Source organism: Vanessa tameamea, chromosome 17 (assembly GCF_037043105.1).
Source record: "Vanessa tameamea isolate UH-Manoa-2023 chromosome 17, ilVanTame1 primary haplotype, whole genome shotgun sequence".
Lineage (NCBI taxonomy): Eukaryota > Metazoa > Arthropoda > Insecta > Lepidoptera > Nymphalidae > Vanessa > Vanessa tameamea.
Window position 1 is genome coordinate 7797098 of NC_087325.1, and position 20547 is coordinate 7817644.

Genomic DNA, 20547 nt, shown 5'->3' on the forward strand with positions numbered 1-20547 from the left:
ATTTTTTTTTTTTATTATTTACAAATACATATATTTCAATATATATAAATATTTACGTAATAATAAATATTTTTTTAACTCATTCTATAAATAAATAGTATTTTTAGAAGTAAAACTTAAAATATTACAATAAAATGTATTTATATTGAAAAAGTAATGTTTTTGTAAACAATTTTTTTTAAATAAATAACAATTTTATAAAAAGATGTTTTGAATGAAAAATGAATAACAATTTTATAAAAAGAATATAATTTAAAAGATTATTTAATTTTTACGATTCAATTCATAAGACACCATTTTTTTTGCGAATATAAATATGTAGGTAACTTTCTTGTAGGTGATACAATTTTAGGTCAGTGTTATGGAAAAAGTGTCAAGAAAAATGGGGTAAAAATTAAATAAAATAGTTTACGCATTTTATTTCATGTCTAATGTTAATTCAACTCCACTATGGAGACAAATAAACTTCTTGCGATATCTCACATTTATTAATAATATAAATAATATATATTTAATTATATAATTTTAATAAAAAATAATAAATAAAATTAAAAAAAATCTATGGAAAAATATTGTTAAATTTAAGTATACCATTTTTTAAATATAAAGGGTAAAATTGAATTGCCATATAAATATATATTTATATATTTTGTATATATTGTATACATATTACTCATATAAATCTGATGAAATATATACCAAGAAAAATGACTTGTCTGCTTGGCACATTTATTTACTAATTATTTCTATGTAGCTTCGGTTTTGGACGTTCTATAAATAACATTTTCGCTAATTATTAACTTTGCTGCCAATAATGAATAAAATCTTCTACGCCATATTTAAAACACGTCCATATATTTATATTTACTTTCCATAATAACTAGTTTAGGAATTTTTTTTTCCTATTATTTCCTATGTACTAAGTCTATTATAGTTTCTCTACTGATAATTTAAAAGGAGAGTCGATTCACCCGAGTATTCCTTTTTTTTAATAAATTTGCATGAGTTTCGCCTTCAAAAAGTTTTTATATAGTCTTTCTTCAGTCAAGTATTACAAGATAACATTATATCTTGACTTTTTAAATATCTATTTTAGAATCATCTGAATTAAAGCTACTTTTTAATATATATATTTCAACTTCGATGTTTATTTGTTTTACCCTCTGTTAATTGAAAATTATAAAAATAAAACCGATTGTATTAATTCATTTAAAATTAAAAAGCTTTTCTACAGTTTTTATGTTCGTTTTAAATATATTTTTGTATTATTTAATAATCAATTTAAATTTTCGGATTTTAAACAAAATATATTTTTTAACAATATTTTTTTAGGACGGGAATTAACGTTGTTGTAATATTTTAATAAACTGTAAAATGTGTACAAAATTTATATAAATACTTTATAAATAATTTGCATTACTACATTCCTGATTTTATAAGAATTAAAATGTAACAATAAAATATGGGATTTTTGAATAAAATAAGGAAGATTAAATAAAGTTTTTTATATTGAAAATAAATAAAGAAAAATAAATTAACATAAAAAAGGATGAAAGGAACATTTATATTGAGTCAATAGTTACACAAATTCAAATGAATCTGAAGTGAAGTGTCTTCGTCAACCGGCCTTCATCCACCGATCTATCGAATATTCTAGAGCCGCCATCCAGCTGTGAATAAAAAATAAACGTATACATATTGTGTAATAAAAATTTAAAAACTGTTTTATCGAAGTTATACTCTTCTTGGCGCGATATGAAAACATGACGAGAGTGAATGTTTTGATGTGCACGACAACTTTATCATGTAGTTTTCATGTCAGGCTGTGCTGTCATAAAAACTACATGACGAAGTTGTCGCTAAGTGTCAAATACTCAAGTCACTCTAAATAGTCAACTTTAGACCCTGTCTTCTTTTATAATTTTTATAACAAATTTAAATTGTGAATGTTATAAATTTGTAGAGTTGAAAAAAGAAGATATTACATTTATCATAATAATAATTATTATTTTAATGTATAAATAGATTATTATTATTTTATTGTAATTAATTATTTGCATGTAATTAAATTTTTAATTACGCCAAAGAAGTATAACTTCTCAAGCGCGTGTATAGATGCACTTTTTTATTAAATTAGGAGAACAAAAACAAATGTCTTATCATTTAACAAGTTATATATTTTTGATCATAATTGTAATGTAGATTGAACTATTTATGCATGTAATGTATTTTTTATTTTGAATAGTGCAATAATGTAGACATTATGTAAACGAATCTAGATTCGTCTAAAAATATACTAATGTCGATTTCAAAGTTATTTCAAAATAATTTCAATTAATACTAGAATAACTTTCAATCGTTCGAGGATTTATTTATTTTTTATTAGCTTAAGGGTCTTAAATTGTTTTTTTTTTTAATAAGTATTTTGCTTTTCATGTCAACGTTAGTACAAATCATAAATATTTTAAATTTCCCACCACACAAACCTAATGCTGTTTTTAAGCTAATTTCTAGACAGTTTTGTGTTGTTCTAAATAATAGTGTAAGCCTATAAATTATTTTATATAAAATGTTTGTAAATAATCTTTAAAGGTTGTATAGCTTCTAGCTATTGAGTTATACTCAATCACAGAATTACATAAATGTGACGAATACTTTTTGGTTTGACATTTTTATAAATAAAAGTAGAAGAAGAATATTTTTTAATTTGACATGCGAATTGTTAATCTGGGTTGAAAAGCGGAAGATAATGGATGATTGTAACAAAAACTGGAAAAATAAGTATTGTAAACTATATTAAATATTGTTAATTATTTGACGTTCCTGTTTACTTGAAGCTAGGTCTTCAATAGGCAATTTATTTATTTAAGTTTATTGTCCCTGAATGCCATCTACGTATTCTCTGCGAGTCAACCTTTAGATTTAATATATATATTTACGGTTATCGTGAAAAAGATATAAATGACGATAATCAAACATTATAACTTTTCACATTAACTAACAAATTCCATTCAATATCTACTCGTACTATCTTATCTTACTAATTTTATAAATGCGGAAGTTTGTTTGTATGCGTGTTTGTTACTCATTCGCGCTCAACCAAGTTGATAGCTTCTTATAAAACTTGCTAAGTATTACAGTCCGTGTTTATTAGTACATATATTATCTTTGAAGTGAAAGTTTATTAGGCGCAATGCGAGTATAATTACGATAAATTTGAGTGCAACGTTTGAATAAAATATTATTAAAATATTACAAAGCGCGGCTTAATAATAATTACAATTATTATAACTGAATATATTATTTGACTGCATTTTAAAGTAACTAAATAAATTAACTAACTTTAAAGTACATTTTACAACGTACCGTTTTCTATCCATTTCCGATTCAGTGTGGAAGTAGAAATGTCTCTGCTTAGGCTCTGTTGGCATCACTTCGAAAGCGTATTTCTTGCCTCCTGGAGAACACGTCTGTATCCTATATCCATGGAGGCATGCCATTCCTGAAAAAAGAAATGAACTCTATCAATAATATTATATTGAATCGATTTTAGGTTTGTATTATAGTAAAAAACTTTCCTTTTGATGATATTTAATTTTCCAAATTAGGGTAAAATTTAGAGCACATTCCAACACACTGACTTTATTCGGGAAAAGTTTTCTGAGAATGAAATCGCTGAACGAGAGATACAACAAAATATGATAGAAAATTGAAAAAATTAGAATTAAATTAAATCTGAATTCTTAGTGTAATTTATATACAAAATTACCAGTGAGGGTGATTGAGCCAGTGTAACTATCGGCACAAGGGATATAACATCTTTGTTCCTAAGGTTAGAGGCGCATTGACAATGTAAGGGAAAGTTGATATTTCACGCTGCGCCAATATGAGTTGTAGTGAGCACTTATCATAAAATGGCTCATATGTCAGACTTAAAAAAAAACATGAACTGAAAACTGAACTATTTTAGAGCGTAACTAATACCTACCGAAAGCATTTTTGCTATTTCCATCGTTGTAAAAGTATAGGCAAGCGTCTTTGAGCACGCAATATCGTTTAGCCCAAGACTTCCACTTGGAACCCAACTTCATGAGGTATCCGAAACAATCAGGTCTTGGTATAGACGATGGTGGCAGCTTCATGTTCCTCATAGTCACTTCTAACCAACCATCACGCTGAAACCGAAGTATTATAAAAATAAATTTTATGTATATCTTTAAGTTAGTCTAGATTTTATATTTAGTAACATAATTTAAAAAAAAGAAAACGAACAAGAGATATAAAGGAATTACGCCATCTATTGACTAGTTTAAGAACTATTAAGACATTTGCAGTATGACTCTACATAGAGTCAAAATTTTAAATTTACTTTAACGACAATTATATCATCAAATCAAATTATTAAAAATCACGTTTTTTGTTTTAATAAGCTGTGTATAAGTAAATTGTATGTAATATTTGAATACAATACTAAATTGGTGGCACTTTTAAGTCGAAAAAATGCCATCTAGCGTTGATAAGAGGAACTGAATGAGATCAGTCTTACAAACCGATAGTTGAAGATAGATTAAAGAATAGCTTAGAGAGGGCAGTTAGTCTTCGTAATATACGTAAAATATTATTTGTTCTAGTAAAGTAACAATTAAAGTTGAACTAACAATAACATATTTATTTAGTCTTTTAAAATAATGATGTGAAATTTATCTGTTAAAATATTAAATTAAATAATTTCAAATTTGTAAGCAAATTTACCTAACATTTGATTTATAGTAATATAACTGGTCCGTAATCAGACAGATAAAGATCAAACAACCTTTTATTCAGCTGTCACGGTTTTTCTATAATATCTGCTAATAGACAAATCTAATCAAAACAAAAAGTACTTAGGTAAACAGAACCATGAAGAATTTTCAGAGAACTTGCAGCAATGAGCAACGTTTTTCAACGCAATCTTGATTTGCAAATTGACTAGAAACTATATCTTAAAATTCCATTATTTACTATGTTAGGTAAAAGTAAACATAGTAGAAAAAATTACTTGATTGCTTGCATCAATAGCATGAGCAAGCACTGCTCTCCATCTCGCGGCTGCTTCAGCGGTGTCCGCCGCGAGTTGTAGGCGTGTACCGCCGCCGCGCTGCAAGCGGAACCCGTGCGCGCGACCAGCGTCTTCTTCCGTTAACTGGTAGTTCACTAACATGAGGGCGCCCACGGGATGGATACTCTGGATATTAAACATTTACTTATGTAGATATATTTCGTTCTTGATATAAGAATATACGTTAGCAGTATTTTGTCTCTCCTGCATTTGCAATCATTTTATTTCTGAGGTATTCGTATTTCGATCTACTGTACCAAACAAAGAATATACCTCGATAGAAAGACATTTTTTTTTCAAAATTTTGTATGAAATATTTACTATATAATTATAGTAACATCGTATATTGTCGTCTGTATTTGATAAGAATGGTAATGATTCTAATAATATATATAGTAAGATTATATCGATTCCATCGCCGCGAGCTTGACAAAACATCCATGCTATTTTGAAATCTCCAATTTTAACTATGTAATTCTATAATTGTCTTTCTTACTATTTTTTCCCTCTTAATATAAAACATTAGGTTATTTTCATTATTATATTAATTGATTGTTGTCTGTGGCTTTGTATGCCCGATCTTTTATTTGATACTGCTATTTTTGTGAACCTATATGGTACCATCACATCACATCAACAGGCAACTTCGAATCCCAGTGTTAGTTTTTTTCAATGTCTTTGTCGTTGATGGGATGTTATTTGTATCTGTTATGTATGTCTTATTTGTTCTGTGCAATTGTCCTCCAGTCTATTCATAATCGGCAAAGTTTAATGTACGATAATACCCGATAGATCAAGTTTATGACACTTACACATCGTTATTGAGGCGTAATATACATATACCAAAAAACTTTCAACAGCCCAATCGATAAATAGAAGCTATCAATCATTGGTACTTACGGAGTCCGTCTTGTAATAGTAGAGACAATTGTCCCGCTTGAGCACGAACCATCTCCTGGTCCACCTCGGCGGGAGATGCGCGCGTGCTGGTGCGGCGCGCCACAAGTATCCCGAGTAAAGCGCCGCGGGGCCTCCCTCGTGCGCCAGAGACGCCACTACTTCACATGTTCGTGCGACCTAATGTGCGATTTACTTATGTATTTCTTATCCACCTATTCATTCACAATTCAAGCTTTCTAGCTGATATTATTTAATAAATATATGTAGGTGTTTATTGTATAGTATGTTTTGCGTCAACAAAATGGAAAAGTTAATCGAGGTAATGAGTCTTACTTTTATGTTAAAAAAGCCCGTGGTGGAATTATTTTTGTGAATATTTTTTTCGTTTTATTGCGAAAATTTATTGCATTAAGAAGACAAGGTATAACACAATGGGCTTAGAGCCTTAGACTGAAGCTTATGGACTTTTAATTTTCACATTTCCGTAAAACACATTTTGAAAATGGAATTAATGTTCCATACCTACTATCTAGAGTATTGCAATTGGTAGTGGGTAAATTATTTATATAAATGTTATCAACAATTATCTTATATTTTTTACGTATTACATAGCATAGTTATATAAAATGTATTTATTACACTTACGTCTAATTCCAAAATCTCCGAGCCGGAATGGGCTATCTTTACGACCTCAGAATGTGTTTTGTCTAATACATTGATCCCTGTAAAATAATAGCACAAATATTTGCTATAAACTTGTAATAAACTTATCAGCTAAACTTCAGTTACTATTGTATGAATTACATTTCAAAAGTTTTATTGTCATGGATTTATTTAACACAAATTACCATACTGCCGGGTTTGTGCTAAATATTGCGTAATCCTTCTGCTGAACTTATATATTTAAGGATTTTGTATATCCATAGTCCAAATCGAACTAGATAGATTGATTCTTGACACTCAAAATGAATGAAGATTTTATAAGTTTTATATATTTTATATGAATATAATTAATTGTGATTTTACCATTAACAGCTATGATAATATCTCCAACTTCGAGTCCTGAAGACTCAGCTGGCGTGTCAGGCTCGATCGCTGACACAACGACTGGCTTGCTCCCGTGTATCCTGAATCCGAACTCTTCATTGCCGCGTCTTACTACGACAGTTTTATCGCTTTCTGAAAAGATTATTTTACATGGAACTGAATTTTTTAATTGATATACTTTCTAATAAAAAAGTTGTTTATGAGTCTGAAATCTACCTACATACTCGAGCACTACATCACTAAGTACATAATGTCATACAACCGAGCAAACATTTCTGCTCCTTTTATAACTGGAAAAATAAAAGCTCAATTCACCAGGATAGGATTTCCAAGCTTAATGTATGATCATGCTTTCTTTCACAACACATACTCGTAAGACGAACTGTAACTGGAGAATATTGTAAATATGTGTATTGGTGCTTGCCCAGATTTCCACGCGGTCTTTCCACGAGATTTGGATAAGTTGAAATATAGTCCGTAAAATAACTCCGAAAGTAAAACATAGAAAATATATTCATAAACAAACGCTATAATTAAATCAATAATCCCTGACCTAATATTTACGTATCTGAATGGGCATGCCATAAAAACAATATTATAAAGATCAAGAAAAGAACGACCGTGACATACATACAAATAGTCGATATTTGAAGGATACATCGGGTTATGCTTACCATCTGACTTTCGCTAAATGTTTTGGCAAAAATCCAGATGCTATCGACACCGTTAACTGCTTCATTCAGAAAATGTATGACTACGGTTATGATAAGAAAACATAGTTACCATATATTCACTGATAATACAATATTAGAAAAAAAAAAAAAAAAATTCGGAGCTCTTATGATTAAATGGTAAGTTCAAATGTAATTCGGTTATTCATGTAAGTATAATTTTTAAGATCTGTTCCAAAGAAATAAAGTAAATTATCTCTGAAATAAATATTTTTACCACAGGGTTCCAAAGCTATCAGTTTATTAGCCTGAGTTTGTCGGCACCATACCACCAGCATCAATTTAAATATTTCTTCTAATTTCTGTCTGATATTTCCGTTAGGATCGTTTAGACCATGACTAACTAAAATAAAATAATAAAGGTGTTACAAGAAATGTTGAAATAAAACAAACGAAATCGCCAAAAAATTAATGCAACTTACAGCTGTGCCGCATTTTTTCAAATTACAAACGCACTATCTTGAACTTCAAATAGCAAAGATTATTGACCCGTTTCGTATAGTGTTATTGCATAACACGCGTATACTATTTAAACTTCACGTATAACACAAACATCTAACGCATCAGCTGAATTCCGACGTCAAATCAATAGAATATAAAGTATTTCTCTTTGAACGTGACAATATCGTCTAGCCGCAGTCGCGTGCCTGTTACAACTAAGAGATGACGTACGGCGCCTATGTAAAATTAAATTTAGTCCGCTTGAGATCGGTCAGTAACAGTTGCTGGTTTTTATCGTACCTTTTTTTATAAATATAAACCAATTTTATCAATATGACTCAATGTAAAGAAATCTTTTTGGTCCAAGTAGATTTAGCATTTTCAATGTTGTCGATGACGATGTTTCAGAACTATTTTTTTTATAAGAGAAAAGCGAAAGAGAAAAATAATTCAATGACAAAGGGATGATTGCATAAGTGACAAAAATATTTCGTGCCAATACAATAAAAATTAAAAAATTCAGAGGCTGAGCCGAAAATAAAAGCTGAAGTTATATAAATAAAGAGTGCGGCAAAAATAGAATTTACGTCACTATTTGGAAGTGGATCAGTTAACGCACGCTGCGAACGAATATGACGTAACTGTTGAATGCTACGTTTTGAACAAAAATCACACAACTTAAAGCATTCCTTATATATAAAGAACAACGCATTTTTAGTTGTTCTGTATTCGGAATTGCGGAATGGTAAAAGAAATACCATTCCTTCAATGCCTCGTTGAAATTATATTTATATGCGCACGCATATTTTTGGCATACTACGATTAATGTTTTATTTTAATAGGTAGTAAATTTATAAAGCGGTATTCGACAATATTTATCAAATATTAATTATTTATTTATGTAACAATAATTTCAAAATTTATTACATGATAATTATAAATATTAACTTTTGCTTTCTGCTACTCATAAAATTTGTATTTTTCACTATGTAAAAGTGAGGATTTTTGTGAATAGTAACCTACTTTCAAAGAAATTGTTTTACTTCATTATGAATATAATATAACTTGTAAATGATAAGTGAATAATTCTTGCGACCGTAAATCTGGACAAACACCACTGCGTTTTATTATTTATTGTCTTACTTGTCAATAAAGAAAAACCTTTTTATAACACTTGATGAAATTCTTCCATTTAATCTGCCGTGCAAATGTTCTGTGGTTTGAAATTCTTACCTTTAGTAGGAGATCGACCTTTGAGCAGCTTTTTATCATTTGCCTCATACTTACCGAAAGTATTATTCGACTGTCTTCGATTCAATTCTATACAGGCTCGTCTATGAACAAGTCGGTGCGTGAGAGCAACGTAGCGTTTGTTGAATTCAGTTTCCGATTCTGTTGGATCTTCTTGTGGATTTACTGGCTCTATCATGTCTGTCGATGATGTGATATTATAACTAATGGGATCACAATTATTTAAATTTCATTTCAACATCACCACATTACTTTGATGTGCTTAATTCGTGTTTATAATATATTTTACGCGGTGTTTGTTTATACCCCCCAAGTACATTATAGCAGTGATGGTATTAGAGCCTAACCTTCTCAAACAGAGAAGAGGCCTTAGCCCAACTATGGAATATGTACATGCTGTTATTTTACCTTGACTTTTCATCTATTTGATAGACAAATTAAAAGTACTATGATAATTAAATTTTATGTTGTGGTATGTCGCTTGTCTTTAGCACTATATATAACTAACAAAATTTTACAATATTTGATATACATATCATTAAGTATATAGTATATACAGTACAAAATTGGTATTATTCTTTGAATATATTTTTAATTGCAAGATAAAATGGCTAAACATGCATTTTTAGTATTGAGTAAAATCGATGTTAAATTACATTAAATATTTTAACATTTACCTGGAGGTATCCGAGTCCAATTGTCGTCATTTTCAGACAATAATATCCAATTACCGCACCACCATGGCGTTGCGTATACGCCTTTCTCGTCTTCTGCGCCATCCGAGCTGCCCGAACATTCTTCATGTTCTGATAAATTAATATTGTTTTAAGTGTCAGCTTAAAACCGATTAATTATTATAATATATACCTATAATCTATTTCAACCAATACAGTAGCAATCTTGAGTAATCTATGTTGTACAGTCGGGGTAAGAAAAGGTTCGTCACCTTAAGATCTATTTCCGTGTGCTCAGTATGAGCGATAACCTGCTTTACCGATTTAGTATGACATATTGCGTCGCAATGTCATTATAAGTCGCGTCTAACAAAGAGTAAAATAGCGTTTAAAACGTATAATAATCAAATACTTACTCCCATCTAGTAAGCCTCTAATTGTTCCAGTTGGCTGTCGGTTGCCTTCAATCGGGATGATAATTACAAATAACTTTTCACGAAACCTCATAGCCCTTCGCGAATGCTCGTGTAACATCGGAGATTAGGACATTGTCTTGTCTCTTATAAAAGAGAGTGCATAGTAGTAATCCTACTTCCTACTAATATTATAAACGCGAAATCGGAAGTTTGTGTGTATGGATCTGGCTGATTTCTCTAGGATGTATGTTTGTTACTCTTTCACGTAAAAATTACTAAACGGATTTGGATAAAATTTGGCATACAGATAGAATATGTACTGGAATAACATATAGGACACTTTTTGTTCCAGGAAAACATAAAATCTCTCGGGAACGCGGGTGAACAGGACGGAAGTAGTAAAATAAAATAGTAAAAATAAATAGTAATTATGGTAAAATTTATTAATTTAAACAAATCTTATTTATTTTATTAAAAACGAGTGTATCCGCCATTCGTATCAATCACAGCTTGTAGTCGCTGTCGCATTGATCCAACAAGGCGAGAGTATATTTCGATTCCTCTAAAGCCCTTCCAGATAATTCGGCAATGTTCTACGACAGCTGCTTTGGTTCTATCGTTATTATTTTACCACCGCTGCACCATCAAACCCTATAGATTTTCGATAGGGTATATCCGCCGCTTATGCAAGCTAAGGAATCACCACCACTTCCCGGTGGCGATGGAAACACTCATCACACGTCACGTCATTACATTAACCGTCGCTTAAACTTAACGGCCGAATAATATTACAAGTGTTTTTATTCTAAGATTGCAAGATATTGCAATAAAATATATGACAATGACAGGCTTGATAATTCAGTAGAAGATATCATATCTAATTTAAATCTTGTAATGACAAATTAGGCCATATAAAAGTTTTTATGTTGATATGACACTAGACGTAGTCCAAAGATGTTACACTATTTTGAACCCAGTTATCATACTATGTTAGTTTAATTTTATATGCAGTTGTCTGTTTAGTGCTTTAGATTCAAAAGGTACTAAGAGTTTACGACTTGATAAAGGAATCAATTTGAAAACTGACGAAGGTTTTCTTACTCTGACTGTACATTATGCATTTGTAAAAATTATGTATTTTTTTATTTCAGCAAAGTTGGTGTCGAATTTTAGTAATAAAATCAAAGAAGATATAAGTTGTTCAGTGTTATAGTGAAAAGACTATAAAAAGATAGTTTTTTATGAACGCCTTGCCTAATTATCGAGCAATTCTTGCTTTGTGTGAAATTGCAATATCTTTATAAGAGAGGTCATACATAGTTTTATTATAATCTTACATTTTTAAAGTTCATTCGACTACTTACCATCTGGATCAACACTTGCATTGGAACTAGCAAGTTTATCAAGACTGTTTCCAGCAGATCGCGCTATACGCGTATCTTGAGTTTTCTCCATTCCCGAATACTCTTCTTTACCCCTTTCTTCTGACTGTTAATTTTCAAATACGGATATAGAAAAAAATATTTAAAAAATATTTATAAATTATCGTTTTTATGTTATTCGGGCGTCTATAGTTTAATATGTATATTTTAATGCCTGACTCGTAAAATTCGTTCAAATATGTTGCTATTGCATAATTGCCATAATAGATAACATAATTGGTATGGTACGACCAGCTCAATAGGTACAATTGAAAAAGTTGTAGAGTTACAATCAGGAAACAGGAACACCTCATTTGAGACGTGTATATGACGGCCAGAGCTTAGTCAGAGATCGCTTTTTTAAGAAAAATTAATGACAACAATCCTATGACAAATATGTCAAACTAAGAATAAACTTAAGATTCAAATATTATTTTATCTTAAGTACTGCTCAAGCAGCGTATATATGGCCTAAAAAATGGTACTATTTCATCTTATATTATTGAAAATATTCTTATTCTATTCAAGTCAGTCTTCAGCACAAAAATCTAAACAAAATGATCATATTATCACAACACAAACAGCATTTAACACTTTAAGTTATGAAAGAACTCAAAACTTTCAAGATGTTTCTGATGAAAATACAATTGAAGCATTAAAATATATTGCATATTATTTAAGAAATTACAAATTTAATGAGTGGGATCGCAGGTTGTATCAGTCACAACCAAATGAACGTTTATCTGGTTTCTTTGTCCATTTTCCCGATCCACCATTGGAAACTCTACACTGGGAAGTATATGAAAATTGCGATGATAGCTTCATAAAATGTATCATATATTTGCAAAGTGTCATTGGTGCTTCACCTGATATTTGCATTAATAAGAACAAAACATTAACTAAAATCGAAACTGAAAATTATATCAAAAGTGATTTGGAAGATAGTATGCCATTTTACAATTCTATAGAAAAATTTAAATGGAAAACTACAGCATCGTATTACATGTGTTGGTACACGATGTTAGGTATTCCTGCATTATCAATGCTCAGTGGATCCTGTGACAATTTTGCCAATTCCTTAGATTACACTGATATCAGTCATAATTATGATCCGAGATCTAATAACAAATTGTCCTTTGCATGTGCTATGTTTAGTTTTTGTCCTGATCCATGTTGTCCCAAAAAATATGTATATTCATATAAAGAATGTTACGAAGATAGGAAAAATCCTTGTTTTATTGAAAATAATTACAGAAATGTTCATTCTGCGTGTAAAATGAATCACAAGGAAAATCAAAATTTAAGCGGTATAATTGCAAACAAATGGAACGTTTCTTGCACCTGCAAAGAAAATGGGTTTACTTGGAGTTCAAAATATGAAATGTGTGTAGATGTCAATGAATGCACAAAGGAGGATCATAATTGCGATACCTCCTCAGAAAATTGTTTAAATTCACCAGGTTCTTATTATTGTATTTGTAAATCTGGATTTAGTTTTAATAATACTTCAAATAGGTGTATGAAAATGAATTTGTTTCTAAAATAAAATGTCCTACACTAATATGTATTATTATTATTTAATTCACAACCTCCAATAAATAAAAAATTGTTAGCAAATACCTTCGCTCTAACATCCTGTCGATGACGATAGTGCCTGGATTTATCTTCAGAACGATATCTTTTATCAAGTTTTTTATACAATCGAGCGCCAGTTGCAGGCTTTTTAGCCGCTCCACAAGATGGAGAATCTGCAAAGCCAGCTGGTGCAGGTACTATATCAGGTGTTGCATCAGCGTAAGATTCCTTAAAAATGAAGTAACCGTTGTTATCAAAAATATTTAATTAATTATTGATTACAAACATGACGAAAATACGTTGAGTATGAATCAACAATAACTTAGGTAAATTAATAATTATATTTTTTCAAAATTATGTATTAAGTTGTTGTAAACTAACATAAATATTTATGCACCTAAAAAGTCTCGCAGATAAATGTATAATCGTCAGTCGTAACTTACATCTGTGTGTGAAGTTCTTGAAGCTCGGCTGTCATGATCGTGAGTTGCAGTAACAATGTGAACTTCTTTACCGCAGTGAAGGCAGTGAGCTTTAGCTTCGCATTCTGCTCCAACCATATCGTGCTCAGTATGTTCTGAATAGAACACGGAGTCTGATCCTGGTGAAACGGAACGTAGAGATTCTGCTGAGGCCGCCTTTGCAAACTTTCCGTCGGCTGTTACAAAAACTACTTATGCAATCACTGCTTTGACAGAAGCAGGTTTTACTTTATAAAAAAAAAGTATGAAAAGCTAGAAATTGACTTATTACTTACAATACATAATACAATTAGATTAATTACATACATAATTTTATAATTAAGTCAATTTCCAATTTTCGTCACCGTTTCTTTCAATAAAAAAACATAAGCTTATAAGCAAGTAACATACATAATTAACATTTTTTAGTAAAAATATATATATTTTCAAAAATTAAAAAATACTTACCTTGGCCTTGCTTTTTATGGTGCCTCGGTGATGCTGATGGACTTTTTACGTATCTTAATGGAGTTAACCTTGACCCGGCACTGTTTAGAGTTCTGGCAGTTTCAATATCTTCCGCTTCTAATGAACTTAAGCAAGGAATCGTCGGTATTGATTGTTTCCTTCGCGGCAAACTTCCAGGTAATGATATGCTTTCATTAGATCCACTTTTTCTTCGAGGTCTAAAAGTTAATTTAAATTGTACATAAAATAATTTTATATTGTATATAAAAAAAGCTAACAAGTAAGAATACCTATATGTAGAATGATTGCTAGATGTCGGTGATTTAGCTGAATTGTTATTATTCCCCGTTTTTCGTCGCGGGCTATCTCGTAAGCGTCTATGTTTTCTCGGAGAAATGTTTCCATTACCAGTGCCTGTAATTAGATAGATATATTTTTTATGAAGAATTTGACATCTTAAAATAGTCTTTCTTATTTATTTTTAGCTTACCATTTTTTCTATATTGTTCACTTGAGTCATCTGAAGTAGGAATATTTAAATGTAGCTTAACGTTCGACCCTATGTTATCCCTCCTGTCGTAATGACCTTGTCTATAACTACCATCAATTGTTTTATTTTGCGTAGGACTCTTTGCTTTAAGTTTTGTTCGTTTGACGTATCTTTCCCTTTCGTTTGGTCTTTTATTGTCATTTTCCTTTTCCTTTATAATTCTCTCCTTAATAGATTTTTCTATATCTACGACATCTCTTGGCGATGACTGTACACTTTTTGTTTTTTCTACAAAATGAGTTTTTTTCTTTCGAGGCTCAATATTTTTTTCTTCAAGCGGTAATTTTGAGCTAATAGGTTTGAATGAAGAGCGATGATTAGAAGGTTCTGGATCCTTATCTTTTTTACCCCAATCATCTTGAGATGTTGATATTGAATCATCGTAAGATTTAGAGAATTCTAATGTAAATGCTTTCTTTTTCCTTCTTTTATCATCCGATATCCAAGATTTTGGTCTCCCTGTTGACCGATATTTTTGTGAATGTTTGTATGCTAAAAATATAAAATGATAACTTTAGTGTTAATATTAAGGGAACAAAAAAGCTATGAATATTAAAAAAATATTACTTAAACCTCCATCATCATCGTCTTCAATAGGACTTTCATAATAACCAGATGAAGAATAATGTACGCTTCTTTCATCGTCCGATAAAGATCCCTGTTATACAATTCAATTTTAGGTACATAAATAAAAGAATATACAGTAAACAAATCTAAAAAATATAATAAAAATACACCATACCACCATTTTGGGAACTAACTGCTCTTTTTGTTCATTACTAGAAGCTTTCTTTTCTTCTTTTACTTTTGTTTCTGGTTTTTCTGGTAGTTCTTTTATTTTTTCCACACAAACCTTATCCGTCACGCTCTCGGTAACATTTGGATTTGAACCACCTATACTGTAACTACCACTCGAACTACTTTTACCACTAATTGCATCTCGACTGATCTGTTTGATAAAATAAGAAATGTTTTAAAACTTATCTCACACTTTATGTTAATAAATAAATTCCAACTTACTGTTTTTTTTGGAACTTCGTCTTTTGGTTTTTTGACTTCAGATTTAATTCTTCTGTTAGTTTCAATTGGTGTTATATCAGCTTTCACTTCTATTTTTTCAACTGTAGTTTTAGGTAATCTGTCAGGTAGCGGCAGTGGCGGTGATGATAAGTTAGGTACTATAAAGTCATCGCTTATTTCAAGTGGTGGAGAAAAGCTTGGAACTACTAAATCTTCGGCCACATTATCAGTTTTTGTAGACGAATACAAACTGGATGCGCTTTCAAAGGAAGATCCTTCCTGGGCTTTGTTATTGTTTTCGGAATCTGTAAATAATTGTGATAAAAAATATAGGAAATGGATATATAAAAGACTTAGATTTTCATAATGATTTAGATTCTTACTGTGGTTTTGATTTTTACAGTTACTTTTTTTTGAACTATCCGAATTAGCAGTTACATAGTCTTCAGTCGTGGTTGTGCTCTCCGATACGTCTGTTGTGTTGATTTTTCCAGAATCAGTCCTAGCTAAGCTAGTTTCACTACTAGCGGGTTTTGCCAGTGACGGTTCTGAGGGGGATTCGACTATTTGATTAGGTATAGTACCATTTGGTTCCTTTTGATGCGCTTTTCTCTGTAATTCTTGTCTCCTAGAAGGACTTAAAGCTCGTTCTCTTTTTTTATTTATAAAACTCGGAGTCCTTTTAAAAGGTACATCACTTAAGTCTAAACTAGGATGTGTGATGGCTATTGCTGGCGTATGGTTAGGTTTTATTGATATAGTTGGTGATAAAGATTTCGAAATTGTTGGCTGTTTCGTTATTGGCAAGGTAATATTTGGTACGACAGCTGGTGGTGATAGTGATGCTCTTGTTTGTTGCGCGGAACTTGAACTGGATGTGTCTAATTTGTTACGTGGAGAAGTTGGTGATTGACTCTGTAAAAACACAATGCAATTATGGTACACTTGTGTCCGTTTTTACATACTATTATATACTTATTATACATTTTGTTTTAGAGTACTTACTTGAGAAGCATCAAATTCTTCATCTAATGCATCTGTGTCTAATGAAGATCTTTGTTGATGTTGAAGTAATAATAATTGTTTTCTTCTGGAGGTAGGAGTTAATAAAGCTAATGCCCCGGGAGACGTAGCTAAGGAACTTAGATCAGAAGAACTGAAAAATAGCATTACAATAATTAATTTTCAGATGTACCTTATTGTTGTCTTTTGTCATAATATATTATTTATTTACCTTACTACTGTACCATTATCAGTACCAGAATCTACTTGTAGTACAGTTGTTTGAGACTCATTCCACATTCCATCAGAGTGATCCCTAAAAGACAGAACGAAAACAGATTATTATAAAATTCAAAATAAAATATAATTCTTAAATATCTTAAGTTTTAAATAAAATATCGAACCTGCTTTGATCTACAGTGAGTGATTCACTAGAAGCGCAAGGCGAAGATTTCTCTAAGGGCGCAAGAATAGTAGTAATATTACTTTTAGTGGTTGTGAGTTTTGTTTTTTGTTCTAAATCCACGTTACAGCTTATGGGGTCTGGTGATGCTGGACTTGACTTAGCAGTGCTGAAAATTTTAGTTTCTTATTAATATTTTTTCTTTTTTTTACCTAAATCTTGTTTTAATTAAAAGTTAGGAAGTTTCAAATTTAGGCGAATATATAATATAGAAAGTTAAGGTGAAATAAACGATACCTACCCATTCAAAGGAATTTCTTCCTTGACAACCCTCTCCGGTTTCTCCTCGAAACTTACACTTCGAATTCTAAATGGTTCATGCTTGTAACTAATATACTTTTCATGAAAGTCTTCGTATGGTGCATTTCCGTCTGAAGAACTACGAAGAGAATCACATGATCCAGAATGAGTGAAAGCGTAAGCAATTAATACTTTAGAGTTATTTTCAACCGAGAAGCAAATATTTATTAAAAGACTTGCTCAAGCGTTCAAGTTTTCCAGTCGGTGGTTGATGATCAATACATGAGTTGTGCTACTAAATCTAATTGCATTTAAAATAACTATAAAATTTTCTACGTGTGTTTCATTTATGTGCTAGATTTACCTGAACGAACCATCTGGTTCAAATCCAAAAATGCCTTCGTCTTTTATTGGAGTTTGGCTGTAATTTTGGGCTATGTACTGTCGATATTTTGCTTCCCTTTCACGGTCTTCTTTAGTCATGTTTTCTTGGCTCGTTGACATCACAATGGGTGCATCTTTAATTCCTTCAGTATTCATTTCTGTTTTTCGACTACATGAAAAAAAAAAAAAAATTTGTAATAGAGTTAGCGGTACTTAGACATAGGTAGGCTTTGTAATATACAAGATTCATTAAATACTTACGCATCTAATAGTATTTCTCCCTCAGACAATGTTTTTTGCAATATTCTTTTATTTTTCCTACGTAATGTTGTGAATGGTATAGCCTCTTCGTCTGGTCGAGGCTCGAAATCAATAATGATTTCTTTTTCATTTTTTTCACTATCATCTGTGGTTGTAGCGGATGTCTCCGTTGACGGTTCGGATTGAAATGTGGAAGTTTTCGATAAATGGTGCGAAGAATTTACAGTTTTATGAGATGCATCACTGGTACTTTTAGATAAAATGGATCTAAGGGACCTTTCACCTTTGGCTTGTTTAGCTATTTCTTGTTGTAAATATTCTAAATTTCTACGATTTAACGCCATACTCTTTTCAATAGTTTCCATATCATCGTCAATCGTGTCATCTCTATCGCTTTCATGAATAAATTGAAAATTTTGTTGAAAATATTCCTGTGCTTGCCGTTGTAATATGCTAAGTTCCGAGGATTTATCCACTTGTGACGACGCTATTGATTTTATTGAAGATGACGTTACGTCGTCTGAGTCACCTCTTTGAATGTTCGGTGAAGTCGGTATTACAGATGTTGGCGAACGTGGAGACCTAGGTGGTTCTTCAGACTGTGTTCTATGAAGTTTTTCATGATCCGTTCCAATTATACTGAAATTACTATATCAATTATTATATATCAGCTACAAATAAATTAAAACTATGAATAGTTTTTGTATATTACCTTTCTATATCTATAGAAACATCGGTCTGTGTATCACGACCAGCTAGTCTATCACCTCCGACTTCAGAAAAAGACTTGGTTAATCTACGTACTCCTACAGTGTAGCCATTAGTCTGAACACCAGCTGCGACCATTTTAACCTATAAATTTAATTAAATAGTTTAGTTTCAATGTTATTTAATATATTCAATTTACTTCATATAATTTAATATACCCTTTTAATAGTTCTAGGGCTCAGTGAAAGATAATTAGGTGGAAGCGGTTTTCTTCCTAAACAGACTTCAGTTTGAGTAGCTTGTGTTCTCATTACTCCTTTTTTAATTGAATCTGAAAAAATGTAAAATATTTTTAAATAAATACATTTATTCTTCCATACCGAACCAAACTCCCTTTAGACATTCCATTTTAGGATGTAAGAAATCAAATAGCGATGTTCGTTTAGGTACCTAAAACGACGACTTTCGGAACTTCCGTCTGAGTCGGTCGTTGCACTGGCAGTGTATGAGCTGGCAGAGGTGCTATAGGTGGTGGATAATGTATTGGAGCCGGCGCCTGCGCAGTCATATATTGCGGATATGGTGGGAACGGCTGAAACATTACTGGCAGAGTTGCGTATGGCTTGTTTTCCGGCTGTGAAGTTGAAACACATAGAAATGGATAAATATTTATACTGTTGTATAATTAAACCTTTATCGAATATAATTATTGTAAGAGTAATTAAATTAAAAAAATAATAATTAAGTATAGGCGATAATTGAAGAAAACATCAAAAGTGCGTATAATTGTTTTATTTGTAAATAAATAATTTAAATTTTTGTATAAAATAAACTGAATTAACTACTCCCCAATTTACCTTTAATATTAAAAGTGAATACTTTTAATATTTTAGAATCTCACCTTATTTGTCTGTGCATCTATTGTCTATTCTAACCACAAGAGGACAAAGGCAAAATAAACATTTGACATCGAATAGAAGCTATATCATATGGATTAACCAAAATATGTCGTTATGAACGTCAACGAAGCTAATATCAGAACTTTGGAAGTTTCATTTAATTAGGAATAAGTAGTTAAGTGGAACAGTGTTGTATTATAAATAAAGTCACGTTAGTCAAGAACAGTTAGTGCACAATATAGCTGAGTTATTAACAAATCGCATGGAATGCGAAAATCTAAGATTAGTTTACCTTCTTTCCTTTTTCGTTTGGAATAGGTTATAGTATCTTTGCGAGCGTTAAAACGTCTAGAGGTACGGGTGTCATTATTGCTATAAAACATTCTACCTTTATAAGATTTTAAATTAACATGGTTATTTTTATCACTAACAGTATCTAAAACGGGATATTTATCATGTTTTTTATTTTTATTTGGTGGAGCTCGATATTTCGACATTATCTACGAATGTCTTGTTCACGAGATTCTACCTTTAATT

General features: G+C 31.1%; 2 protein-coding genes across 2 annotated transcripts in view; one reads left to right on the forward strand and one right to left on the reverse strand.

Annotated features, from left to right (window-relative positions):
* Nucleotides 1-1490: 1490 nt before the first annotated feature.
* LOC113400488 (uncharacterized protein) overlaps nucleotides 1491-20547 on the reverse strand; it is a 244278-nt gene continuing 225221 nt past the window's right edge. The window contains exons 10-37 of the mRNA XM_026640066.2: nucleotides 19562-19745; nucleotides 19330-19442; nucleotides 19116-19255; nucleotides 18404-19042; nucleotides 18123-18311; nucleotides 17760-17897; nucleotides 17460-17627; nucleotides 17288-17371; nucleotides 17059-17209; nucleotides 16437-16968; nucleotides 16054-16358; nucleotides 15776-15982; nucleotides 15601-15691; nucleotides 14974-15525; nucleotides 14774-14897; nucleotides 14484-14701; nucleotides 13998-14212; nucleotides 13600-13782; nucleotides 11923-12046; nucleotides 10146-10274; nucleotides 9505-9648; nucleotides 7025-7177; nucleotides 6644-6720; nucleotides 5999-6175; nucleotides 5039-5224; nucleotides 3989-4175; nucleotides 3367-3502; nucleotides 1491-1670 (exon numbers count right to left, since the gene is read on the reverse strand). Coding sequence (XP_026495851.1) covers nucleotides 1619-1670; nucleotides 3367-3502; nucleotides 3989-4175; nucleotides 5039-5224; nucleotides 5999-6175; nucleotides 6644-6720; nucleotides 7025-7177; nucleotides 9505-9648; nucleotides 10146-10274; nucleotides 11923-12046; nucleotides 13600-13782; nucleotides 13998-14212; nucleotides 14484-14701; nucleotides 14774-14897; nucleotides 14974-15525; nucleotides 15601-15691; nucleotides 15776-15982; nucleotides 16054-16358; nucleotides 16437-16968; nucleotides 17059-17209; nucleotides 17288-17371; nucleotides 17460-17627; nucleotides 17760-17897; nucleotides 18123-18311; nucleotides 18404-19042; nucleotides 19116-19255; nucleotides 19330-19442; nucleotides 19562-19745 — 5598 coding nt within the window. The 3' untranslated portion in view covers nucleotides 1491-1618. The remainder of the gene's footprint in view (nucleotides 1671-3366; nucleotides 3503-3988; nucleotides 4176-5038; nucleotides 5225-5998; nucleotides 6176-6643; nucleotides 6721-7024; nucleotides 7178-9504; nucleotides 9649-10145; nucleotides 10275-11922; nucleotides 12047-13599; nucleotides 13783-13997; nucleotides 14213-14483; nucleotides 14702-14773; nucleotides 14898-14973; nucleotides 15526-15600; nucleotides 15692-15775; nucleotides 15983-16053; nucleotides 16359-16436; nucleotides 16969-17058; nucleotides 17210-17287; nucleotides 17372-17459; nucleotides 17628-17759; nucleotides 17898-18122; nucleotides 18312-18403; nucleotides 19043-19115; nucleotides 19256-19329; nucleotides 19443-19561; nucleotides 19746-20547) is intronic.
* LOC135193749 (uncharacterized) lies at nucleotides 12458-13502 on the forward strand. Its single transcript, XM_064217558.1, has 2 exons — nucleotides 12458-13439; nucleotides 13495-13502. Exons 1-2 carry the CDS (start codon nucleotides 12458-12460, stop codon nucleotides 13500-13502), a joined length of 990 nt encoding a protein of 329 aa, XP_064073628.1.

Coding starts and splice junctions, on each gene's coding strand:
- LOC135193749 (XM_064217558.1), top strand. CDS start 12,458: ATGGTACTATTTCATCTTATATTATTGAAAATATTCTTATTCTATTCA.